The sequence below is a fragment of the Eumetopias jubatus genome, unplaced genomic scaffold, assembly GCF_037043125.1.
Source record: "Eumetopias jubatus isolate StellerSeaLion01/CBP00866 unplaced genomic scaffold, mEumJub1_p1.0 scaffold_6, whole genome shotgun sequence".
In the NCBI taxonomy this organism is placed as follows: domain Eukaryota; kingdom Metazoa; phylum Chordata; class Mammalia; order Carnivora; family Otariidae; genus Eumetopias; species Eumetopias jubatus.
Genome location: NW_028274812.1, coordinates 36,290,150 through 36,317,899, shown reverse-complemented (window position 1 = coordinate 36,317,899; position 27,750 = coordinate 36,290,150). Strand labels below are relative to the sequence as shown.

The following is a 27,750-nucleotide window of genomic DNA, read 5'->3' as shown; positions in this document are numbered from 1 at the left end:
GGGCAGATTTTGAGAGATAAGCGATACGATAAGATGAAACAACATTAGAATAATTGGGATCCCAGAAGAAGAAAGAGAGAGAGGGGCAGAAGGTATATTGGAGCAAATTATAGCAGAGAACTTCCCTAATGTGGGGAAGGAAACAGGCATCAAAATCCAGGAGGCACAGAGAACCCCTCTCAAAATCAATAAAAATAGGTCAACACCCCGACATCTAATAGTAAAATTTATGAGTCTCAGAGACAAAGAGAAAATCTTGAAAGCAGCTCGGGAGAAGAGATATGTAACCTATAATGGTAGAAACATTAGATTGGCAACAGACCTATCCACAGAGACCTGGCAGGCCAGAGAGGACTGGCATGATATCTTCAGAGCGCTAAATGAGAAAAATATGCAGCCAAGAATACTATATCCAGTTAAGCTGTCATTGAAAATGGAAGGAAACATAAAAATCTTCCAGGACAAACAAAAACTAAAGGAATTTGCAAACACAAAAGCAGCCCTCCAAGAAATATTGAAAGGGGTCCTCTAAGCAAAGAGAGAGCCTAAAAGCAACATAGACCAGAAAGGAACACAGACAATATACAGTAACGGTCACCTTACAGACAATACAATGGCACTAAATTCATACCTTTCAATAGTTACCCTGAATGTAAATGGGCTAAATGCCCCAATCAAAAGACACAGGCTATCAGATTGGATTAAAAAACAAGACCCATCAATATGCTGTCTGCAAGGGACTCATTTTAGACCGAAAGACACCCCCACATTAAAAGTGAGGGGGTGGAAAACCATTTACCATGCTAATGGACACCAAAAGAAAGCTGGGGTGGCAATCCTTATAGCAGACAAATTAGATTTTAAAACAAAGTCTTTACTAAGAGATGAGGAAGGACACTATATCCTACTTAAAGGGTCTATCCACCAAGAAGATCTAACAATTGTAAATATCTATGCCCCTAACATGGGAGCAGCCAATTATATAAGGCAATTAATAACAAAAGCAAAGAAACACGCTGACAACAATACAATAATAGTGGGGGACTTTAACACCCCCCTGACTGAAATGGACAGATCATCTAAGCAAAAGATCAACAAGGAAATAAAGACTTTAAATGACACACTGGACCAAATGGACTTCACAGACATATTCAGAACATTCCATCCCAAAGCAACGGAATACACATTCTTCTCTAGTGCCCAGGGAACATTCTCCAGAAGAGATCACATCCTAGGTCACAAATCAGGTCTCAACCGGTACCAAAAGATTGGGATTATTCCCTGCATATTTTCAGGCCACAGTGCTTTGAAACTAGAACTCAATCACAAGAGGAAAGTCGGAAAGAACTCAAATACATGGAGGCTAAAGAGCATCCTACTAAATAATGAATGGATCAACCAGGAAATTAAAGAAGAATTCAAAAAATTCATGGAAACCAGTGAAAATGAAAACACAACTGCTCAAAATCTTTGGGATGCAGCAAAGGCAGTCCTGAGAGGAAAGTATATAGCAATACAAGCCTTTCTCAAGAAACAAGAAAGGTCTCAAATACACAACCTAACCCTACACCTAAAAGAGCTAGAGAAACAACAGCAAATAAAGCCTAAACCCAGCAGGAGAAGAGAAATAATAAAGATCAGAGCAGAAATCAATGAAATAGAAACCAAAGGAACAGTAGAACAGATCAACAAAACTAGGAGCTGGTTCTTTGAAAGAAGTAACAAGATTGATAAACCCCTGGCCAGACTTACCAAAAAGAAAAGAGAAATGACCCACATCAACAAAATCATGAATGAAAGAGGAGAGATCACAACCAACACCAAAGAAATACAAACAAGTATAAGATACTTGTCATACATATTATGAGCAACTCGATGCCAGCAAATTAGATAACCTGGAAGAAATGGGTGCATTCCTAGAGATGTATCAACTACCAAAATTGAACCAGGAAGAAACAGAAAACCTGAACAGACCTATAACCACTAAGGAAATTGAAGCAGTCATCAAAAATCTCCCAACAAACAAAAGCCCAGAGCCAGATGACTTCCCAGGGGAATTCTACCAAACATTTAAAGAAGAATTAATACCTAGTCTCCTGAAACTGTTCCAAAAAATAGAAATGGAAGGAAAGCTTCCAGACTCCTTTTATGAGGCCAGCATTACCTTGATCCCAAAACCAGACAAAGACCCCATCGAAAAGGAGAATTACAGATCGATATCCTTGATGAACATGGATGCCAAAATTCTCACCAAAATACTAGCCAATAGGATCCAACAGTACATTAAAAGGATTATTCACCATGACCAAGTGGGATTTATCCCTGGGCTGCAAGGTTGGTTCAACATCTGCAAATCAATCAACATGATACAATACATTAACAAAAGAAAGAACAAGAATCATATGATCCTCTCAATAGATGTAGAAAAAGCATTTGACAAAGTACAACATCCTTTCTTGATCAAAACTCTTCAGACTATAGGGATAGAGGGTACATACCTCAATATCATAAAAGCCATCTATGAAAAACCAACAGCGAATATCGTTCTCAGTGGGGAAAAGCTGAGAGCTTTCCCCCTAAGTCAGGAACGCGGCAGGGATGTCCACTCTCACCACTGCTATTCAACATAGTATTAGAAATCCTAGCCACAGCAATCAGACAACAAAAAGAAATCAAAGGCATCCAAATTGGCAAAGAGGAAGTCAAACTCTCACTCTTTGCAGATGATATGATACTGTATGTGGAAAACCCAAAAGACTCCACCCCAAAACTGCTAGAACTCATACAGGAATTCAGTAAGGTGGCAGGATATAAAATCAATGCACAGAAATCAGTGGCATTCCTATACACCACCAACAACACAGAAGAGAGACAAATTAAGGAGTCAATCCCATTTACAATTGTACCCAAAACCATAAGATACCTAGGAATAAATCTAACCAAAGAGGCAAAGGATCTGTACTCAGAAAACTATGAAATACTCATGAAAGAAATTGAAGAAGACACAAAGAAATGGAAAAACGTTCCATGCTCATGGATTGGAAGAACGAACATTGTGAAGATGTCAATGCTACCTAGAGCAATCTACACATTCAATGCAATCCCCATCAAAATACCATCCACTTTTTTCAAAGAAATGGAACAAATAATCCCAAAATTTGTATGGAACCAGAAGAGACGCCGAATAGCCAGAGGAATGTTGAAAAAGAAAAGCAAAGCTGGTGGCATCACAATTCCGGACTTCCAGCTCTATTACAAAGCTGTCATCATCAAGACAATATGGTACTGGCACAAACACAGACACATAGATCAATGGAACAGAATCGAGAGCCCAGAAATGGACCCTCAACTCTATGGTCAACTCATCTTTGACAAAGCAGGAAAGAATGTCCAATGGAAAAAAGACAGTCTCTTCAACAAATGGTGTTGGGAAAATTGGACAGCCACATGCAGAAGAATGAACCTGGACAATTTCCTTACACCACACACAAAAATAGACTCCAAATGGTTGAAAGACCTAAACCTGAGACAGAAGTCCATCAAAATCCTAAAGAACACAGGCAGCAACCTCTTCGACCTCAGCCGCAGCAACTTCTTCCTCGAAACATCACCAAAGGCAAGGGAAGCAAGGGCAAAAATGAACTATTGGGACTTCCTCAAGATAAAAAACTTTTGCACAGCAAAAGAAACAGTCCACAAAACCAAAAGACAACCGACAGAATGGGACAAAATATTTGCAAATGACATATCAGATAAAGGGCTAGTATCCAAAATCTATAAAGAACTTATCAAACTCAACACCCAAAGAACAAAGAATCCAATCAAGAAATGGGCAGATGACATGAACAGACATTTTTCCAAAGAAGACATCGAAATGGCCAATAGACACATGAAAAAGTGCTCAACATCGCTCGGCATCAGGGAAATCCAAATCAAAACCTCAATGAGATACCACCTCATACCAGTCAGAAAGGCTAAAATTAACAAGTCAGGAAACGACAGATGTTGGCGGGGATGTGGAGAAAGGGGAACCCTCCTACAGTGTTGGTGGGAATGCAAGCTGGTGCAACCACTCTGGAAAACAGTATGGAGATTCCTCAAACAGTTGAAAATAGAGCTACCATACAATCCAGCAAATGCACTACTGGGTATTTACCACAAAGATACAAATGTAGGGATCCGAAGGGGTACGTGCACCCCAGTGTTTATAGCAGCAATGTCCACAATAGCCAAACTGTGGAAAGAGACAAGATGTCCACCAACAGATGAATGGATAAAGAAGAGGCGGTATATATACACAATGGGATATTATGCAGCCATCAAAAGGAATGAGATCTTGCCATTTGCAATGACGTGGATGGAACTGGAGGGTTTATGCTGAGCGAAATAAGTCAATCAGAGAAAGACATGTATCATATGACCTCACTGATATGAAGAATTCTTAATCTCAGGAAACAAACTGAGGGTTGCTGGAGTGGTGGAGTTGTGGGAGGGATGGGGCGGCTGGGTGATAGTCATTGGGGAGGGTATGTGCTATGGTGAGCGCTGTGAATTGTGCAAGACTGTTGAATCACAGATCTGTACCTCTGAAACAAATAATGCAATATATGTTAAAAAAGAAGAAGAAGAAGATAGCAGGAGGGGAAGAATGAAGGGGAGTAAATCGGAGGGGTAGACGAACCATGAGAGATGATGGACTCTGAGAAACAAACTGAGCGTTCTAGAGGGGAGGGATTGGCAGGATGGGTTAGCCTGGTGATGGGTATTAAAGAGGGCACGTTCTGCATGGAGCACGGGGTGTTATGCACAAACAATGAATCATGGAACACTACATCAAAAACTAATGATGTAATGTATGGTGATTAACATAACAATAAAAAATAAAGAAATAGAACATTAACAATATACTTGAAGGCCCTTAGGTTCCCATCCCAATCCATCCTCAACTTTTACCCCAGGGGTAAGTACTATTCTGAAACTTATTCTTATCATTCTCTTGCTTTATCATATACATGCAGCGAAGCACACAACTGTTACATGTAAAGCTCAATGACTTTATATCTATGTGTATGCCCATGTAACCAGAACACAGATTAAGATATATAACATTTCCAGTACCCGAGAAAGCTCTATTGTATCTCCTCCCAGTCATTACTAATCCCAATGCTGCAAACAGTATACTTCCTTCTGTTAACATAAAGTGGCATTGCCTGTTCTTAAAATTAATATAAATAGTATCATACAGCATGTAATATTTTTGGGGGGAGGGGAGAAGAGGGAGAGGAAGAGAGAGAGAATCTTAAGCAGGCTCCATGCCCAGCACAGATCAATGCAGGGCTTGATCTCACACCCCTGAGGTCATGACCAGAGCCAAGATCAAGAGTTGGACACATAACTGACTGAGCCACCCAAGCACCCCCAGCATATACTGACTTCTACTGTTCAACTCTGTGGCTTTGAAATATATTCACATTGTTGTGTGTATCATGGCACTCACATTGTTGCTGGCTCATTTTCCATGATTTGTCTAGTCTACAGCTCATGGGCATGGATTGTTCCCAGTTTGGAGTTGTTATGAGTGAGGCTGGTACAAACATCTTTGCACATGTCTTATTGGTAGGCTAATGCATTCAGTTTTGTGGGATTTACACCTAAGAGTGGAAATTCTGGGTCACAGGTAGGTATATGCTTACTTTTAGTAGATACTGCAGTTTGCCAAAGTAAATGTATCACATTAAACTCCCACCAGCAATATGTGTGAGTTCTGATTGCTCCACACTTTCTTCAAAACTTATTCATTTTTTTTAATTTAAATTTTTAGCCATCTGGTGGATTTGTAATGGTATACGTCATTGTGGCTTTAATTTGCATTTTCCTAAAGACTGCTGTGATTTTGAGCACATTTACATATGTTCATTATCCATTTGGATATCCTTGTACATGAAATGCCTGCTTAAGTCCTTTAACTTCTCTTAAAATTAGGTTGTCTACATTTTACTTAATGGTTTGTAGGAGTTATTTTTATGTTCTGGATATAATTCTTATGTTGGATGTATATATGGCAAACTCTTCTCCCATTCTGAAAATTCCCTTTCAACATACCATTCCTTCTTGATTCTCAGATCTTTATATCTGGATTTATTTTCTTTCTTAGAGTACACCCTTTATATAGTCTTGTACTGAGAATTCAAGTCACTGCAAATCCTGGTTTTGATTATCTGTGAAAGTCTTTATTCTTATTTTTAAAAATTATTTAATTTGGTTCACAGTTCTTGAGAGTTTCCCCCCTAGCATCCTGGCTTCCAGCTTCTGTTTTGATCTTAGAAAAGTCTACTGTTTTCCCAATTATTGCCCAAGTCTTATCTTTGTATCCATCTTCTCAAATTTTACTATAATATGATATGTTGGGAAATTACTTTTCTATCTTTCTTGAGATATGCTATACTTTTAAAATCTGAGAATTAGAATCATTTATCAATTCTAGAAAATTCTCACATATCGTCTCTGAATATTGCTTCACCTCAGTCTTGCACCACTCTCTTAATTTCTCCTGCTCTAATTACGTAAATGCTATGCCTTCTTAAACTCATCTCAACATCTTTTAACATCTCTTTTACATTTTCTGTTGTCTTTCTTTGATGGATTCTGAGTGATAACTTAAGGTCTACCATCTCATCAACTTTCTCTTCTGTTGTGCCTAACTTTTAAAAAATTATTATATATATTTTTTGTTTCTAATATTTTTGTTTCCTTTGTGCTCTTGCAAGAAAAAGACCACTGAATTTCACTTTCAAGTTGTCCATCAAATATACAAGACTCAATAGGTTCACCCAGCATCAAGTTTATTTAGCTTTAATAAAGAAGAGAAAACAGATAGGAGCACTACGCAGAGAAGGATAACTCTGGAAGCTTCAGACATCCAGATGCAGCATCTCATGTGCCCAATCATTTGTACTGCTCTGAGAAATGATAAGAAGATGGTAAGAGTGTCAGTCACATCCGAATAGGGAAGCCACAGAGGCTAGAGCCCCTCAGTATAAGTATCTTTCTAGTCACCTAAAGGGGTATTTAGCTAGCTCCCATTCTTTAGCAAGGCTTCAGTACCTTAATGACAGAATATGTAATAAATAAGAGTAACAGTCATGCACAGAGTACTTGAATTTATCCTTTCATAAAGTAGGTCAAGTAACAGATGGAGTCTTTTGGGCCAAGTCACGGTAAGTTTGCTGGTTCCATAGACATTACCAGTGGTTATTCCCTCAATTCTCAAGTTATAATCAAAATAGACATACTTGGTGGCTCTTGGAACCATAGCAATGGTTCCTTGGTCTGTGGAGAAAGAGCTATTCTAGTAGAAAAAGCTGAGATGAATCCTTTGAATCCCTTCTTCACTTTCTTCTGACCAATACTAGTGAACATAAAACAAATCATAGCCCAGGTGTTGGCAGAAATCAGTGCCCCCCTCAAAGATTTGAAGATACATAGTATGTTAGATAAGATCAATTCTTACGAGGAAAATAAAGTGTGGAAGGAGATAGAAAGAACCAAGTGGGGTTGAGGTGGTGACTTCTGGGCAGACATTTGTTCAGAACCGAGGGAGTGACCTGTGTGGATGTCTGGGCAAAAAGCATTTTCCGTGGAGAGAAAGCAAATGCAAAGGACTTGAAGCAAGACTATCCCGGTGTGTTTGATGAGCAGTGGGGAGGCCAGCATGACTTGAGCTCAGTGAGTGAGAAGAGAAGAGGCCAGACAGGTGACAGCAACAAATCATGTAGGACTTTGTAGATCATTTTCGGAAGAGTAAAAACCTCTTGAGTGAGGCAGGAAGCAGTGTGGTGTGAAATAATGTGTTTTAATGAGATCATGCTGGCTACTTCATTAAGAACAGATTGACTGGCAGCCAGAGTAGGAGACTGGCTATGGGGTTAATACAAGTGGAAGCAGTAGAAATGGTAAAATTGTGGAAATATTTTTATACTTTCATTCTATTAGATTCAGTCTTTAGTATTCAAGCCTCTTGGGAGATATTCCCATGAATTTTATATATCCTCTTCCTGTTAGAGTAGATGTATCTTGAGCCTTTGGATAAACAACCAGAAGTCTCATTAATGTTGACCTTGACCTTAAAACAAACACTTTTTATATCGAAGTCCTGATTATAAGAGCCAAACACATCTCAAAAAGAACATTTTCCTTTCTCTTTTTCTCACTCCTTTCCATTGCCTTCCTAAAACTGCTTGCCTAATTCAATTAGGAGGAGGGCAACATTAATAATTGGGAGTCTTGGCAGCTATCTATACAGCCTGACCATACTCTGAAATTTGGTCATTGTGTCCAGCATTCTGGGTCCCTGCTTGTGTAAGGGGGGCAGGAGGATGGTATCTCTCTTCTCTTGGCTTCTTTAACACAGGAGGCCTTCTTCTTAATGAAGAACTGATTTTGATTCCAGTTAAAGAATTTTAACTTAGTTGTTATGAAGAGAATTATTCCATAGTTAAACATGATAAAGGACACACACACACACACACACACACAAACATGATGAAAATTAGAAAATTTATTTTCAACCTTCCAAAATCCTCCACAGATGAACATGATATTGATTAACTCCCTTCAATAGCGAGATGGAATCAACGTACCTAAAAGGATTTGTATTAAGTTAGAGATGTTTATATCTGATGTCCACTAGAAAGACCCTGATGTTTACCACCAAACCTAAGACATGCATTCTCTTAATTTTCCAATCAAAGAACTGTACTTACTAAAAGTACTAATTTAATTGTTCTCATGTACCAAATAAAAACCACTAATTATTCACTGCTATTTGAAAAATAGAAAATTGGCCTGTGAGTTCTAGGAGTTTGCCAACATTGCTGAATTGAGAAAGGATTCCCTGTGGAATTCAATAATCAAAAATTTGATAAAAAATCAAATGTGGGGATATAAGCTTTGGAAAGTTCTTGTTCTTATGGACACAAACCAGCAAAATAAGTAAAGGTGAAACCATCTCAGAAAATTTCAGAAGTTGTAAATAAAAAACTAGCATCACATAAAGTCACTAAACAATCTTGACGGTATTGGAAATCAGGATTTCCACTTAAAAAGAAAAAAAGGTAAGGGGAAGTAACCTGTATCAGAATATAAATATCATGTGAAAGATCTCTTACTGTAGGTTTTTTTTCTGTTGAAAAGCTGTTTCATGATTTGTTGTCTTCCCAAAATCTTTGGTACTAAACCAATGAATAATTATTATATCTAATATAAAATAATTATGAGATAGATTAGCCAACAGTTTTTGTATAGAGTATGACCTATGAACAAAGTCCAAAGCTTGCCATTAAATTCCTGTGTAACTAACAAGAAAACTTCTCTGTCTCTTCATTTTGCTAGAGGCAAAATAATATGGTCCCTGTACTCTTAATACATAATGATACATAAACAAGATGGTTTTCTTATAATCCTAACAAGCATTCATCTAAAGGGTTATCTAGTATAAAGTACCTAAAATAATACAGCATATTATCAGATTTTTGGTGATATTGCAGTCATGAACTCTGATTGTTAAAGGCAGGGGAAAAAGTTATAGAAAATTCCTGTGACTCATGATAGCTTTGGCTGTTAAGCCTCAAACACTTATTTACAAACAAACTGAAAATGTGAAGTCAAACTCATTTTCACAGCTCCAAGGAGATCAGATAAGAAACTTCGGAATTTTAAAATCACTCTCAGATATAATTATTTTTTTAAGTTATTTTTAGCAGGAATGATGATAATTCTAGAAAAATGGCAAAACAAATTCTGAAAACCTGAGAATATTTGGTGAGTTTTCCTCCTATTTCCAACTGGTTTTTACTCAGAAACTGAAATATAAAGTGAATTTTCAATTGCTTCCTGGTTGGGAGGGGAAATAAGACCCATAAAAAAGTATGCATATTAAATAAATATGTCCTAAGTAACAATACAACAATATATACAGATTTGGGCACAAGAGAACAGACTATGTGAATTCCATATCATAGGTTTCTCTTTAAGTATTATCTGTTCAAACTTTTGAGGTTGTTTTGTTTTCCTTTGCAGTGGCCAGTTTCTTCTGAGGTCTGTTGGGGAATGGTTGTTTTCAGCTTGAAGACTAAGCTCACTTTTCCATCACAACATTTATGTTCACTGCCCAGCTGGTTTCAGTCACATCTCATTATTTTTGATGTTTTTTACTTTTGACGATTTCTATAAGTAAAGAAAAATAAAAGGGGTTCATCAGAACTATGTATTAGAAATAGCCAGGAAAGAAACTATGTGCTTTCAAATACTGTTTATAGTACACTCACATGTGTATATGTTCTTTGTAAAATAATTGGGAGCACATTAAGAGGAGGCAAACACAAAAAACAAAAAACAAAACAAAACAAAGGAGAAATGTAAACTCTTTAGGAACAAGGCAGATATTTCTATGAGGTAGGAGATAATACCTGAAATTTGTAAAGTGTTCCTCAGGTTACAAAGTACTTTTCTTTGCATTTTAGTTTATCTTAATAAAAACTCTAGTATACAGGTAGCGTAAGGTAAAAAAAAAAAAACTGAATCCACAACGAAGAGACTTGCGCAGGAATCATACAGTGAATAAGAGACTGAAGCTTGATTGTGCCCTACAAGGGTCTGATTGCAGGCCCATCACCTTGGCTGTGACACAAGGCCTTCAGAATGGAGCCCAAACCTAGTGGAGTTCTAAATACTGCAGAGGAGGAAAAGAGTACCTATAAATGTTAAACTGAAGAAAAAGTAACAGGGCTCAAGCATAAGCAGAGTGACCTACAGTTTCTAATGAGCATATATGGACTTGACATTAACATAAAAAAAATCATATCAAACCCTCAAGTAAAGCAAGCTACACTGCAGATAGGAATTCTGTGTGTTCAAGCAAGACACTGCATTCCCTTCCATTATGGCTTTGTGGAACATGGGAATGGGTGGTTTAAAAAAATTCTAACAGCATGCACTATAATGGTCAAGAGGTACAGAAAACCAGTCATCTCTTGCTCTCCCATACTTCCACTGTACTAGTGATCTGTTAAGTGCTAGCCACGTGGCCCTGAAGACGAACACTCTGAGGCTCTTGACTCTGAGCTCTCATTAGCCTATGACTTCCTCCCTTCCTTCCCTTTCTTCCTCTTTTCCTCTCCATTTCTTCCTTCCTTTTTTCCTCCCCCCTCTGTCTTCTTCCTTTTGTTTTTTCCTTCTTTCCATTTCTCCCTCTCCCTTTCTCCCTCCCCTCCTTTCCCCTCCTTCTGCCCTACCACCCATTTCCTTCCTTCCTTCCTTCCTTCCTTCCTTCCTTCCTTCCTTCCTTCCTTCCTTCCTTCCTTCCTTCCTTCCTTCCTTCCTTTTCTGCTACATACTAGCTCTATAACCTTAAGGAAGTTACCTAGTCTTTATGTGCCTCATTTCCTCATCTTTAAAAAGAAGGGGGAAGGGATAATAATTCCTGTTTTATAGGGTTATGACACAGATTAAATGAGCCAATAGCTGTAAAGAGTTTTACATTTAACACTAAGAGATTTACTGTCTCCCCAGCTGTTAGCTATTTTTATTATAGGTGTGAAATACAAAGACAAAATATAGCTTTGTGACCTCTAAGGAGCTCACAGACTAACTGGGAAAGTAGAAAAGAGATGTCAAAGCAGAAAGAAGTGGAATTTCTCCACATATCATGTTAATTTCCCTGGAAATCTCAATTTATGTTCCTGTGTCACCATCTCTAAGTGCTAACTGGGGCTGGGGGTTGGGGGTGTGGGGTGGGGGTAGTCAGTGGCCTAATGTGAGAAAGCCTGGATTTCATGCTCTTCTTCTATTTTTATTTTTATTTATTTGACAGAGACACAGCGAGAGAGGGAACACAGGCAGGGGGAGTGGGAGAAGGAGAAGCAGGCTTCCCGTGGAGCAGGGAGCCCGATGCAGGGCTCAATCCCAGGACTCTGGGACCATGACCTGAGCTGAAGGCAGAGGCTTAACGACTGAGCGACCCACGCGCCTCCCCCCCACTCATGCTCTTCTTGATTTCATTCTCTCTCATTATCTGCTAGCTCCAACTGCTGCCTTTAGATTTTTTAGGTCTTCCTCACATCACAAACAGCAATAAAACTACCCACCATCGAATATACATTATAGATGAAAGAACACAGGCTTTTTAGGCAGTATGCCCAGATTTAATTCCCACTTCTATCACCTACTATCTTTGTGACTTTATCCATAAAAAGGGATAACAACATTATTTCTCCCACAGTATTGCTTTCCTTGGGGAGGGGGGGAAGGGGATGAAGGCAAATGAAATGGGGATATTGTAGGACAGAGAAAGGGAATCTGAAGAATTAGGTCTGATTCCTGATTCTAAGACTTACAGGCTGTATGTCTGCAGGAATGTCTGAATTCCATTTCTCTATCAGGGAATGAGTTGTGGTAGTAATAAGTGAATCACAGAGTTGAGGAAATATGAAGCGAAATAATGGTCCTGCAAGTGCTTTGTACAATGTAAAGTGCTACAGAAATATTACCTGTTATTATCATCTCATATTCACATAAAACTATTATAAGCCTGTAGTCTGAAAGTTCAATCTGTCATCTTGACAGTTATTAGTCTCATTCTCCCTTGTCAATAAACTGATTTAAGATAGGACATAGTTAAGCAGAAAAATGGGTGGTGAGGGAATCAGAATAATCAGATTACCTCAATATAAAATAATAGGATTTAAATAGTCTTTGTTCTGGAAGGGCCCTTATAAGTTGCCTTTCCCTGCCTGATCTAGCCCAATCTTCCATCCAGTGTAAGAAGTCCCCAACTAACACTTGTGTTCTTGTGGCCGATTCAGGTTGACAGAGTGGATTTCATGTTGAATAGAAACTGAGTTCTTTATTGGGTTAACTTTTAAGAATCTCAAAGTGTGCAGGAACTGATTTTTCTGACAATAATTTAGATTTTAAAATTCAAATTGATTTTAAATCTGAACTCTTTTGGCATTTATAAACTATTCCTTTTGGAAATGTCACAAACTTAACATGGAGGTGATATTTCTTACACTGAACTGAATATTCACTGATTGCTTTTGAATTCACATTTACTTAAATGATCAAATTAACTATGGGGTGTGGAATCGTGTGCACGCTTTGAAGATCAAGCCAAACACATCATCCACAGAAGGACAGATAAACAATGCAATTTGGTTTTGTCTCTCTAAAAAGTATCTTTTAGTAGTTAAAATCAACATCTTTGTAAGAATAGCCTACTGTTTAATCCACAAAATAAAGGTTTATATGTGTAAAATCAGATGAGTTTTTTGAATGAGAAGATTAAGGTGAAAGAAAAACCTCCATTTCCTCTTTATAGGAATCAAGTTCAAGTATATCTAATATTGCTTTACATTCTCTTCTAGAGCCGATGCTTCCTAAAAAGTGAATTTGAACCACCGCTAGTCACACCCTGCTCACTTTCCTTTTCAGGAACTTTGGGATCCAGTCCCCTCAAATTGCTCAAGCTGATGATAAACAGTAGAACCTGAAGTAAGCATATCTACTTCTCGTAGGGCGCAGCTTGATTGTGAAATGAGGTTTCCTGGAATCTCTTCTGAACATTTTCAACTGGATTTTCACCTATGTACCCACTCTCACATCTGTACCATCTTCTCCTTTCCTTTCTTGAGGACCTTTTGTAATTAAGTCCTTGGTTGAGATTGAAATAGCTGCTTTATTCTTCCTCTCATCACATTGCACCATTTTCCAGAGGCGAGTCTTATATTGATACTCCTGGCAACTGTTTCTGCACACAGGAAATGTTTGATAGTTGTCACATAGTATCTGTTAAGTATAAAATGGGAGTCTGGGCCTCATTTCTCTGGTCAAGAAATACTTATCAAGAACCTACAACGATCCAGGCACTCTTTTAGAATCTGAGGATAGAGCACACTGACACAAATCCCTGCCTCCACGGTGCCCTCATGTGCAAAAGGTGACCCCTAATCAAAGTAAAGAAGTAAAATGTACAGTATGTTGGATGGCATATGGGAGACAGGCAGCCCAGAAGGAAGGTTACAATTTTAAGTAAAGTCTCTACAGAAGGGATCACTAAGACGGCAGCAGCTAAGGAAAGACCTACTAGAAGACAAAGCCAGAAGTCAGGTCACTCTCTGGGGTAAGACTGGGCCACTTGGAGAAAACAGTCTGTGTAGGTGCTGAGCATGGAGCACACACACCTAGAGTTTCGGAGAAACAGCTGGGAGGCTGATGGAGCTAGATAATGAGGAAGGGGGAGAAGTAGAGAGACCACTGGAGGGTTTGGAAGAAAGGAGTTCTATGATCTAAGGTTTTCACACATTCCCTTTGGCTGTTGTGTTGAGAATGGATGGTATGAGGCAAGGGCAGAAGCAGGCTGACTAGGTAGGAAGCCTTGTAATACAAGAAATGATGATGACTTGGATTAGGTCGACAACAGTAAACATGGTAAAAGAAGAAAAAAAGGGAGTCATATTCTAGATAATGCTTGAGGAAAGAACCAATAGGATTTGCTGAGAGAGTGTGTGATGAGTGGGAAGAGAAAGCTGTTCATAATTCTTCTACTCTTTGTTTTTCTAAGTGTGGTACAAAGACCCCCTGCCTCACAGTCTTGTAAAAAACAATGTCAAAATGGATTCCTAGTTTCTACCTGACAACCACCAAATCAGAGTGTTAAGAGCAGAGGTTAGAAAACTTTTATTCTAAAGGGACCAACAGTAAATATTTTAGGCTTTGCATATGGTTTCTGTCAAAATCACTCAACTCTGCTGATACAGTATGAAAGCAGCAATGGGAACATTAAATGAATGAGTGTGGCTTCTGTTGCAAGTCAACTTTATATAGATACTGAAATTTGAATTTCATGTAATTTTCATGTGTCAGAAAATTTTTTTTAATCTTTTTCAAGCATTTAAAAATGAAAAAAAAATTCTTAGCTCGTGGACATACAAAAACAGGCAATGGGACAGACTCTCCCACTGCCAGTTTGCCCATTTTTCTCCAGAGAACAGATTCTAAGAATATGTGTTCTTAACATGCTCATTAAGTGACTTTTTTTTATATATAAGAACTTAGAGAATCACTGGAATAAGTTTTGAAAGTTATTGTCATCTGTTCCTTTTTCCTTTGCTTTGTTCATTGGTCAGAATAAAGACAGATTTCTCTAATGAGAACCAGAATTGGTTTGGAATAATGGATAAAAGCAAGATTCTCCTCTGCCAACAAGAAAAAAGGTTAGAAGAAAGGAGGAAGGAACTGAAAGTTATTTATGAGGATAATTAAGGAATTGGGGGGGACACTCAAAAGCTTACTTTTTAGAAGTAAACTATAGTTTAAAAATGCATTTACCATTAAAAAGGATCAATCAGTAATTTCTGCCTGATTCCATAAAACTCATATGTATCCAGTTCCCTGTTCTACACAGGTTAAGATACTGTGTTCGGTCTGGGTAGAACAGTTATTATTTTGCCCTGTGAAAGAATACCACCTATTGTAATTTGCACACCATGCACGCAGCTCATCTCTACTTGTAAGCGACCCTGTGGTTTAGGTCTCAGTTATTATACGAGTTTGTACCACAATCTCTCTTTTTTTTTTTTTTACTTGATCATCTAATCCTTTGATTGCTCTTTCTCTCATGTGTCACACTCAAATCATAAAAAATATGGGGGAAACAAGAAAAAAATTAATTTACTTAAACGGATTTCTTAGTCATAATCATAGTACAAAAATAATGATCATTCTGGGCTTAAAAAATCGACTTTGATTTTTCATTTAGTATTTCTCAACTTCATCCCTACTTTGCTATCACTCTATTCTCTTCTTTGTCTCAAGATTTAATTCACCAACGTTTCATTTCTGAAACTGAATCAAATAGAAATTGACAATTTTTATTTCAGAGAAAATGATATTTTTGAAAATATAACTCAAACGCAGTGTCAAGTCCTAATAGATCTAAAACTACTAGCAAACAGCCTTTGGGTTATCTAAAGAATTTATTGGTGAAAAAAGTAATAGGTTTCTAAGCATTTAGTGAGCATTATGAAAACTATGTGAGTGGAGTGAGCAGAAAAAGGAAATGGAGAGGAAGACAGGACTTCAAATAGGCTACTCAATAGTCTGTCTTGGTCTAACACTCCTGACTCCTAAGAGCTGAAAGCTATATTTCTTCAAATCTCTAATAGATTCCTTGGTAAACCCACATGAGACGTGGTTAATATGATGCCACAGCAATCAATATAGTGTTAACCAAAAGCTGTTGATTGGCTCTATAATAATAATAATAATTTGAGTGTCTACTCTGTTCCAGTCTCATTCATAATTTCATGTGAGGCAGGTATTTCAATTCTCATTTTACAGATAAAGAAACAAAATCACAAGAAAATGTGACACTCTTTGAAATAAGAGCTCAGTCTTGGGTCTGTCTGGTTGCAAAGCCTGCGTATTTCCCTCTATCCCTCACTATCCTGCAGAATGTTTCCCCAGTGGTTGATGTTCCTGACAAGCCACAGATTGAGAATGGAGAGAGAAGAAAAGAAAAAAGTTGCTTTGCCTAGAGAACTGTTTTTTCCCTTTCAATATGGTTATATGATTGTACTTTTATAATTAACATTCTGCTGATGAGATCTCCCACTGGTGAAGGCTGACGAGTCAGATTTTCCATGAAGAGCAAGCACTGCAGGAAATAAATTAATCTCTAGGGAAGAAGAGGGGCAAGGCTGTCAGTACTCACACAACTGCCTAATAGGAAATGATATTTCAAGATTGTTGAAAGAATGAAATGACTATGGGTTCTCCTTTCAGCAAATTCTTTAACATTTAAACCTTCCAAGAAGACGGAAGTAAGTTGCTATAAAATGAAGAGCCATCTTATAATATTTTACTTTAGGCTGTCAGTACTTCCAAACTAAGATAGTATTCCCTGGAAATGGGAAAGAAATTCTACCAGTGTCATTGTTTTGTTTGTATTATGAAAAATCTGCACTGATGTTAAATAGAAGGATGAATAATATACCAGATTTTTTGATTACTGGTTTGAAATTATCCAATATTTTATATAACAGGTTTTTCAGTCTTTGGAGTAAAAGTAATTATTGTGCTTAGAATTACACACTACTTACAATAAGGCTGAATTATTGAAGTGTTCCTTTATTACAATTGTGAAACAGGAATATGTTTTATGGTATCTAAAGTACCCGTCTCTTGATGGCATGCATTCTGTCATTCATCAGTCAAGGTCTTTAATACAGAACACCAATCTTGTCTAATTCTCAAAGTAGTTCTGGTAGAGAACCACCTCATGTTTTATTTCTCATAAGTAAAATCTGAAGTTTAGATTAAATATTAAGGCTAAATCAAAATCTAATATAAACATTTCTTGGGGTACCTGGGTGGCTCAGTCAGTGAAGCATCCGACTCATGATTTCAGCTCAGGTCATGATCTCAGGGTCGTGGGATGGAGCCCCGAGCCAGGCTCTGTGCTCAGCAAGGATTCTACCTAAGATTCTCTCTCTCTCCCTCTCGCTGCTCTCTCTCTCTCTCTTTCTCAAATAAATAAAATCTGAAAAATTTATTTTCCTATAGATCCATTCTTCATTTGTAGCTTCTACTGTGACCTCAGTGATGAGTTTTTCCATGGAGAGTGTTTTCTCTCCCCTGTTTAATTTACCACAATATGTAGTTTCTTACATGTGGTGAATCACTTCTATGTGAATCTTGCTTAAAGATGACCAACAGTTGCATTGCTCGATGGTATCAGATTAGGCCACAGAATCTCATGCATTCAGAATTGATAGGGCACAAATATTACTTGGTATACTTCCTATTTGGGTGAGGAAAGTATAACTCAGGAAAATGAAATGGCCTGTGAAGGGCAAAACATCTAGCAGTGGCAGAGTGGGGACTAGACCTTAGGGTACCTGCTTTTTGTTTCCTGGCCTGAGGCTTTTCTCACTACTTGACAAGTTGAATTTATGGAGGACAAGTCATGGCATGAATTTAATCTAAAAATGGAGGAATAATTAGAAGGTGTGTACCTGAAGTTTCGAGAGAAAAGAAATTCCGTTAGATAACTTTGTTCAGGAGAGTGTAAAATTTGCTCAGTGGAGAACATTTATGTAGGGCAAAAACAAATACGCATATTTAGAAGACCATCCCTTCTGGCAAAGAGTGCAGTTTCTAAGAGACACATAAGGAGGAAACCCCTGTTCAGCCAGTCAGACCACCAGAAGCAATCTCTGCAATTCACGAGTGACCTACGTAATAACCAGATCCTCTTTACAACTCTCTGATCATATTCTGATACCAAGTGACTTTGCCCTCAGCTGAAGGAAGCCACCTCACCCACAGTCCTGCCCCCCTCTCAGGAGCCGCAGTATCCAGTGACTGAGTGATGCGGGGGCTATAAAGACCTGGCCTCCTTACCCCAACACAGGACAACTCCGAAGAGCCACAGCAGCTCCAGGGCTTCCGGTGGGATCAGCAAAGGTCTTTGTTGTGACTGTATCATGACTCACCTTCCCCCTCTGCCCAGACCTGCTTTTGTCCCTCTGCTTTATGTGTTGTTTCTGAGATCACTTCCCAGTGAATGTTCCACCCACGGAACTAGACATGAAACAAATCACTTAAAACAAACATTTGGACTTCACACATGTTGCCTACCAAAAAGAGAGCTTAAACCAAATAACCAGGGGAGTCCTGTGCTCTTCCTGAGCTATTATGGCTAAGGGAAGATGGGCAAGATGTCCATTAGGGCTTCCAGGCCTCTGCAAAATTGCACTATTTCTTGGACTCAGAGGAATCAGTGACTCATCTTGAAAGAAGGTTTCCACCCAACTTCCATGACCACAGGATTCAGAGGGGCCATGAAGTTCCCAGGAGGATACAGTTTCCAAAGGGAAAGAGTGTAAGCAGAAACTCGGAGACCGCAGGAGCCGCAGCAGGTGGGCATGGCCAGCACTTTGCAGAAGATACTGTCCAGAAGCAAAGTTTTTCTTAGCCATCAGCTCATAAAGATGCAGAAGTTAGTTATAATAGCTACTATTCAACTGGAGTTTGTGATGTCCTGTACCAACTTTAACCTACTTCATCTAATGTAGTCTTTGAAATAGCCTATGGTGGAGCACTGTTATTAACCCAATTTTAGAAATAAAGAGACAGAGACATTAACAAATTGCTCATGGTACACAGCTAGCAAGCGGGAGCCAAGATTTAAACCCAGCAGTCTGAGTTCAGACTCCAAAGGTTAACCACTTAATCATCCTACTTTCAGAGGACTGTTCTTTTAGTAATTTATGGACAAAACAATGTACAGACTTAAGAGCAAAGTTCCTAAAATAAGACAGGGGCATTGCCAGGCTGCCAAGCAACCAGAGTGAATCAAGGACCCACAGACGAAGGTCATGCAGGAGATCGGGTGAAGCATTTTCATCAGTTGCTTAGGGAAGAGGAACCAGGCCTGACAGCATGGATCCTGAGGTGCAATTTATTGCCAACTCCTCGCTGCAGTACAGCAAACTCCCTTCACACAATGTGCATGCAGCCATTCACAGTGAATCTTCTAGGTATTTACGCTCCATTCCAAAATAAAGAATTCCCTTTGGTATAATTATTAGATACATTTTTGAATTGGTTCTATGTCATCTAACTGGAAGAATAAGATCTGGGTGTCTAGAAGGAGCAAACCTGGAGAAGCAGCACCCCTGTCTTAATAAGATTTTTGTTTTTGTTTTTTGTCTGTGATGTCCTACAAAGACTTGCCATTCTTGCCCAAAGAGAATTTAGGAAATGACTGACATGTCTAGGACTAAAAAGAGGTGAAAATTCAGAAAGGATATCATTCGCCCTTCCTGACCACGGTGGCTACTGGATATTCCGAGATGTAATTACAAATGGGAAAGCAAATGAAGACATTTTCTAGATGAGCATGCTAAATAATTTCTAAATAACCTAAATAAGATGTCATTTTACTCTTCTTAAAAATGTTAGGAGTCTCACTTGCTTAAAACCATTGTGGTAAGGGGCACCTGGGTGGCTCAGTCGGTTAAGCGTCTGCCTTCGGCTCAGGTCATGATCCCAGGATCCTGGGATTGAGCCCCGCATCGGGCTCCCTGCTCCACGGGAAGCCTGCTTCTCCTTCTCCCACCCCCCTGCTTGTGCTCTCTAAATAAATAAATAAATAAAAACCTTTAAAAAAAAGAAAACACTACTGTAATCCCAGGTCTTCTTTTTTCTTAAGCCACCATGTACAGGCAACATGTTCAAGCACGTGCTACCCTGATCTGTAACATCCTCTGCACTCTTCATTCAGGGAGCAAAGTGGGGTCTGTCCCGTACCATCCCAGGAAGATGCACACACAGGGGTAGATCAGATAAGTCTTCCCACGATTGAAACAAAAACTGATCTCAGGAATTTCGTTATCTGGTACTTTTTAGGATCCATAATCTTAAGGGGAAAAAAAAAGTTTTCAATGAATTAATAATGGCTCGAGACTCAACATGCTATAGCAATATTCATTGCAGTAATTCTTTCTTTATGGTCATGCTTGATTAGTATTTGAAATTTGCAGGAATTGCAATATGCATGGTTTTCAAAGCCCTTTACAGAATTTCATTTTTATCACTCAGCAAGAGTCAATGAAAAGGCAGTAAGAAAAGCTCTATGGGATGTTTTTATAGACGTGTCAAAAGCCAGTAAGCTAACTACATGAAAGAACCCAGATTGTACAGACAGAGTTTGAGCAGAAACACTTCAGAGACTTTATATCTAGTATTTTGACTTTTACATGCCCTTGGAGGAAAAAAAGAGTGCTAGCTACAGAACCAAATAAGGAGGGGAAAGGAACAAACCATATGCTTAAGAATAATTACATTTTCCACTTTCCTACAAATGAAATGTGAAGTTTCAAAGATAAAGTGTAACAGAAATTGAGCTGCTTTGGTGTGCCTAAAATATTGTCAAGAAAGAAAATTCTCATTTCCCTTGTTAACTCATCCCAGCTTTCTACATTATGGAAGTTAGTCTGAACGCTATCAACTTCTCCACAAGTCCATTTGCTCTTGTTTTGCTTATAGTAGAGATGAAAAATATCAGATCATCATCTCTTGAAACAAAACTATCGTAATTCAAATCTACATTAGGTTATTTATCTGACACATCTTTTTTTTGTTATATTATGTTAATCACCATACATTACATCATTAGTTTTTGATGTAGTGTTCCATGATTCATTGTTTGTGTATAACACCCAGTGCTCCATTCAGTACGTGCCCTCTTTAATACCCATCACCAGGCTAACCCATCCCCCCACCCCCTCCCCTCTAGAACCCTCAGTTTGTTTTTCAGAGTCCATAGTCTCTCAGGGTACGTCTCCCCCTCCGATTCCCCCCCTTCATTCTTCCCCTCCTGCTATCTTCTTCTTCTTTTTTTTTTTTTTTAACATGTAATGTATTATTTGTTTCAGAGGTACAGGTCTGTGATTCAACAGTCTTGCACAATTCACAGCACTCACCATAGCACATACCCTCCCCAATGTCTATCACCCAGCCGCCCCATCCCTCCCACCACCCACCACTCCAGCAACCCTCAGTTTGTTTCCTGAGATTAAGAATTCCTCATATCAGTGAGATCATATGATACATGTCTTTCTCTGATTGACTTATTTCGCTCAGCATAACACTCTCCAGTTCCATCCATGTCGTTGCAAATGGCAAGATTTCATTCCTTTTGATGGCTGCATAATATTCCATTGTATATATATCTGACACATCTTTAAGGCATCTCAATTACTATAACCTCTTCTCAAGCCATTAATCCTTTTGTTAATGCTAGCAAAAATTTAAAAACATTATTGTCATGATAATACAAGCAATATTAAACACTTCTTGGCCATAAAAACCATAAATGAAAACCCTAATAAAAAGGAAAAATGAACAGACCTATCATTATTGTGTTTAATATTATACTGCACTTAAAACTATGTTTCTTTTTTTTTAAGATTTATTTATTTCTTTGAGAGAGACGGAGAGAGGATGCACAGCAGGGTGGGGGGCAGAGGGAGAAAGAATCTTGAAGCAGATTCCCCACTGAGCGTGGAGTCTGCCGCTGGGCTCAATTCCAGCACCCCAAGATCATGACCTGAGCCGAAATCAAGAGTTGGCCACTTAACCAACTGAGCCACCCAGGCGCCCCTAAAACATTTCCATGAGATTTGCAGTTGAGGCAGTCACATTGATAGAGCCTTATATTCCAAGCAAAGTGGAAGTTAGAATCTGTAAATTAGGCATATGGCACGTAGACAGTTAAAACCAGTATTGTGCGGCTCCACCGACCTGTGGTTACACTGGTGGCTACTAGCTGAGTTGCCCCACTCTTGCTTCTCTCTTTCTCCAATTCGGCCAAATCACTCTGACAACCAACTGGTGCTTTTGAATCCAGACCAGCTTGATTTGAGTGCAGTTTCTTGGATATGTCTACATGGAGACTCTGAAATGACACAGGCCAGAGTGATTGATTTCACAAGTAAATTATCAGTCCAAAATAAATGATTCCCAGAGATATAACAAGGATAAACATTCATCATATGGCAAGTTATGTTTGCATATCTGAATCAGAACATTCTATATGTCAAAGTGACTTACAAATTACACTTTCATCAATATATTTTGGTAATCTAGGCATGGAATTTTTGAAATGATCTAAGTGACCAGAGTAAGTCCTCTCAGACTCAGAAAATCATCTTCGAATCCCATTTGAGTATATCATTTTCTTCTTGTGAAACTTATAAGATATTTTTCATTTAAAACATTTTCACTCAGTTTTTATTCTTTTAGTTAAATTATCCAGCATTTCATTATATATCACATAATTACACATTGTATAATGAAGAGGTTTCACTTCTGCATTATCTGTAGGCTTTTTATAAAACAAATCATAACATCTACTTTAACCCATATTTTTATTAGCATTATGCAAACTTAACAAAGCTCCTCCAGTCAATTTAAGAATAATAATTCATCCTAACAATGAATTATTAAGGCACAACATCAATGGACCTTAAAACATATCTCCCATATAAGAGATGTCATAGTGTTTGATGTTATACTGTCATATTGTACACTTCAAAAGAATCATCAGAGAGGAGCAAAAACTAAAGACCTAAGTAGGAAATTGAGCTTTCAGCGCTTTGCTTCATATCCAAATTCAGACTAGAAAATTTTCAGTTTAAATATGGTTACATAATATTCAAAGATTCATACAGTCAAAGTTAGCCACTCAACTTTGGCCATCCACATTAACCATTTTAGTTCACTAAAGGATAGGATGATGAATCATTTTCCTTAAGTTCCTCCTACAGACTGTGTACAGCATTAAATTTATTAAAAGATTCATTAAAAGCTTGAATCAAAGGCTTTTAAAGCTTGTAAAGGGCCAATAAGGAAATTACCCATCATAACTAAATAATTGACCCAAATAAACAGAATGAATGGTGCTGAGCCTCAGGGATATGTCTCCCAACCCTTAGTCCAGTGCTCTTCATGCCACTGTACAGTCCATTTGTTCATTTATCCATTCAATGTGGTGGACTGGTTGCACTAATGGCCCCGATTCTTCACCTCTCTCTGTATCATATCCTTTCCATGTAATTTTGCCATGCCCTCCTACTCTGACTTTTGAGTCATGATGTGACTTCTTCTGGATTAATAGATTATTGGCACATGTGAAACAGAGAATTGAAAGATATTTGCACAATTAACCTCGGTCATTCTTGTCCTTTTACTATGCCATGCCTAGACTAGCCTGCTGGAGGTTGAGCAGGAGAGTAAAGTCAGGTTACCCTAGTCATCAGAGCTGAGACAACCAACAGCCAGTAGAAGCCCAGACATCCGGGTGAACCCAGCCTAGATCAGTTGAAACTAAGTCAGGTCAGCTGAAGTCCACAGCTGCATGGACTAAATAAATGTGGTTTTAGCTATATGCACTAAGTTTTTCTGGTAAGTATGCAGCATTGTGTGGCAATAAATAAATGGTATCTCCAAGAGCCGTTAGAATTCTATAGAATCCCAGACACTGGGTACAGTATGAGAATACAAATGTAAATATGACATAGTCTCAGACTTTAAATTGTTCAAACATAATTTCTTAAATTGTTTAAGTGGAAAATTAAACTAGAGTGTGGGGGATGCCTGGGTGGCTCAGTCAGTTAAGTGTCTGCCTTCGGCTCAGGTCATGATCCCGGGGTCCTGCGATCGAGTCCCGCATCGGGCTCCTTGCTCGGCAGGGAGACCGCCTTTCCCTCTGCCTGCCACTCCCCCTGCTTGTGCTCTCTCTCTCTCTCTCAAATAAATAAAATCTTTTAAAAAATAGAGTGTGGTAAGTCATTTGCTGATAATTCTCAAATTCCTTCTCTAATAACAAAAGATGGGATCCAGGTGATACTACAGAGGGCAACTCAAAAGATCAGAGTTTGAATGTTGGTATTGACCAAAACAAAACCACTACACCTGCTTATATTTGACTCATCCACAGCCAACAAAAATGTAAGACCATCACGCAGTTTGAATTTTTAAATTTACTGTCAGGCCTGACACATAGTTTGTCTTAGCACATAGCTTTGAAAAGAAGCAGATTCAACCAGCACTTAAGTACTTTCCTGATTTTGATGTTAGATGCCTTTGGAAAATATATTATTATGTCAAATTATTAGATGACTAAATGTAAGGTCATGAAAATTACGTGTATTATAATATATCCCAGACTTCAAAGAAGAAACACAGAATTTAAATAAAGTTCTTAAACCTGAAATCTATAAAATGAAAGGCTGAGCAGATCAAGGCTGACTGTTTGATCATAATGGGTCAAGTACTGCACAGGCCTGGTGCATCTTGGTGCAAACCTCTGGCAGATTGGGCATTTTATGAACACATTAGCATTTCAATAATTAAGAACCCCATTTTTCTAGAGGCACGCCCCACACTGGGGTCTCCTCTGTCTAGCCACGTCAAGTTTTCCAGTCTCTCCTTAGCTTTACTTGGTACAGCCAGGCTCCTGTTCCCTAGTCCTAATGTAAAGGGAGGTAGATGTCTCTTAAGCTACCGACAATCCCATATTCTCTCAACCTTGTTTACTTATAGTCAGCCCCTCCCTCCAGTTCCCAGGTTCTCCAAACCATTCATAGGCATTGATTTTCCCCACAATGCTCCATTTTTCACTGCCCAATTGCCTTCCATTAAGCATCAATCCCTTCCTCTTTCTCTCTCTTCTTTCTTATCCTTTGGATTCCTCCACGGAGCCTTCAGAACTTTGCTCTGTAGTTTGCAATTTTCACTACATATCCAACTTTGTTTCAGAACATTGCTTCTACCTCCCTACCTTGACTAAAATTCCATTCTCCACTGAGGACAGCACTTCTCCTGCAAACAAAGGTGGCTGCTTATTCCTCCACACCCTAGATACCTTCAGGTTGATGATATTCTTGCCCATTGTACTGTCCATTGCACCTTGACCTCCTCGCTAAAAATCCCTGCTGCTTTGATATTCCTGCCAGATAGCTATGCTCCATCTCCCCTCTTGCTGGAACCATCCATCTACTAATCTCTAGTCACAATCCATCCTTCATAAAAAGACTGGATTATTGTTTTCCCTTCCAGCCCCATGAACCTGGTTGATGTTCACATCTACACAGACATTCTACTCAACACCCTGACTGGATCTCTTTATTAAAATGAACTTTCCATTTCTCTACCTTAGACTTTCACTCCCAGAGTCACACCTGAAACCTGTCATAACAACCTTTTCCATCTCCAAAATCAGAAAGTGTGTTCCTCTCTCATCTAATCTCCTATCCTTTATTGTCTGTAGTCCAGCCAAGCTCCCATCCCCAACATTGCTTTTTCCACCAGGACGGTTCTTGGATCTCACCAGAATCCGAGCTCCACTGACCGCTCTGCTTTCTCTATATCCACCAGCCTTCTAGGCTCATTTCCCTTTGTTCTCTACACAGCATCCATCCCAGTTTGAAAACTTTGATCTGGCCAGCAGCGTGTCAGACTTTATCCCGCTTTACCCTTCATTTGACATGTCTAGTCACTCCCTTTCCTTGGCTTTGGTGTCCCTACTACCCCTCTGACTACTCATTCTTAGTCCCCTTTGTTGGTTTGACCTTCTTTACCTAAACATTGACTGTTAAGACTTTCTCAAAGTTTTGTTATTGACCCAGTTTTCTTTGTACCATCCTGGATAATTCCAACAATCACATGGCTTAATTTACTGCCTATGTATTTATGACTCCAGGGGTGAGATTTATTAAATGAGATGACTCTGGGCTTGTGTGCCATGATCAGCACTCTAGATTCCAATTCTATTGTCTTTTAACTCTACAGTTCCACCATTCTTCCTTCCTATCTTAAGGCTTAGCTCTTCTGTTTGCCTAGAACATTCTTCACAAACTCTTCCTCCTTAATTTTACAAGTCTCAAATTCCTGCAGGCTTTCCCTCACCATGTAGTGTTTAGCCAGCACCTTTGTTCTCTAGTCTTTGAGTACCTTGTAGTTCTACTGTGATGCAGTTTTCACAATATAATTAAATAATACCTGGTTTAGTGTTTAACGTCTATCTCTCTGGTTAAAATATAAACCCACTGAGAATAAGGACTATGCCTGTCCTATTCATTGTTCTTAGTCTTTATTTTTTTATTTTTTAAAGATTTTACTTATTTATTTGAGAGAGAGCACAAGTGGGGGGAGGGCACAGGGAGAGGAAGAAGCAGACTCCTCTCTGACACAGGGAACACATGTGGGACTTAATCCCAGGACCCCGGGATCAGGACTTGAGACAAAGGCAGATGCTTAACCTACTGAGCCACCCAGGAGCCCCTCTCTCAGTGTTTTAAATAGAGCAGGTATTAAATAACTACATACTAAATTAATGGAGAAATGCATGAATACATACAGACTTAATTTTTATGACTTTTTCTTTGGCTAGCTTATCAATGGCTACAACAGTCACATGTTTATATGTTAGAAGTGATATGCAGTCACTTTTAACAGTAATAATATGTATTTGAAAGGAACACATATTTTAACTTGTTTTATCTATCAAAATATACACATTGCAAATTTTGCGGTTTTAAATAAATTCACTGTTGCAATCATTGCAAACACTATAGTTATACAGTATCCCATATATTTCTATGGCCCAAGTTAGACTGGTTACTATCTGTGATAATTATAAATCAAAGAATGGTTATATTAGGGAAATTGAGAACTTAGTATGTATACCCAGCGGCCCCATATTCCCTAGGCATGAAATTATGACCTGACAATAATGGAAGAAATAAAACTCTGTCAGGTACTGCTTCAACAATGTCAAGCCTTCAACCTAAAGATCAGGTCCAGAGGAAAACGAGAAAAATAAAATGTGTGCAAAGAATAGACAGGAACAGAGATAAATTTGAACTGGCATGCATCATGCCTTTCTGACCACTCTATAGGTATAGTTCAAAGATATACCCTGTTTCTTTTGTGTAATTTCCACTTACCTTGCCATTGAAAATGAGTCATTATAATCCCATCTGCTAATACAAAATGGCTATTAAATTATTTTTCATGTTATTCTTAGCTTGTAGTTTGTATATTGCTTTTAGGGTTCCCACTGAAAGCAATGATCCAATTACAAGGCACTGAATATTTTTCTTATGAACAAAGAAAGGAACAAAT

At 38.6% G+C, this 27,750-nt stretch overlaps 1 protein-coding gene across 2 annotated transcripts in view; it reads right to left on the bottom strand.

The window, feature by feature from the left end:
* Positions 1–8,539: 8,539 nt before the first annotated feature.
* Positions 8,540–27,750, bottom strand: part of THEMIS (thymocyte selection associated) — a 191,282-nt gene continuing 172,071 nt past the window's right edge. Inside the window, exons 5-6 of one of the 2 annotated variants that reach the window (XM_028117032.2) lie at positions 22,366–22,519; positions 8,540–10,224 (exon numbers count right to left, since the gene is read on the bottom strand). In XM_028117032.2, the coding sequence (XP_027972833.1) occupies positions 10,193–10,224; positions 22,366–22,519 (186 nt within the window). In that variant the 3' untranslated portion in view covers positions 8,540–10,192. The remainder of the gene's footprint in view (positions 10,225–22,365; positions 22,520–27,750) is intronic. The other variant, XM_028117033.2, reaches the window with a different exon arrangement.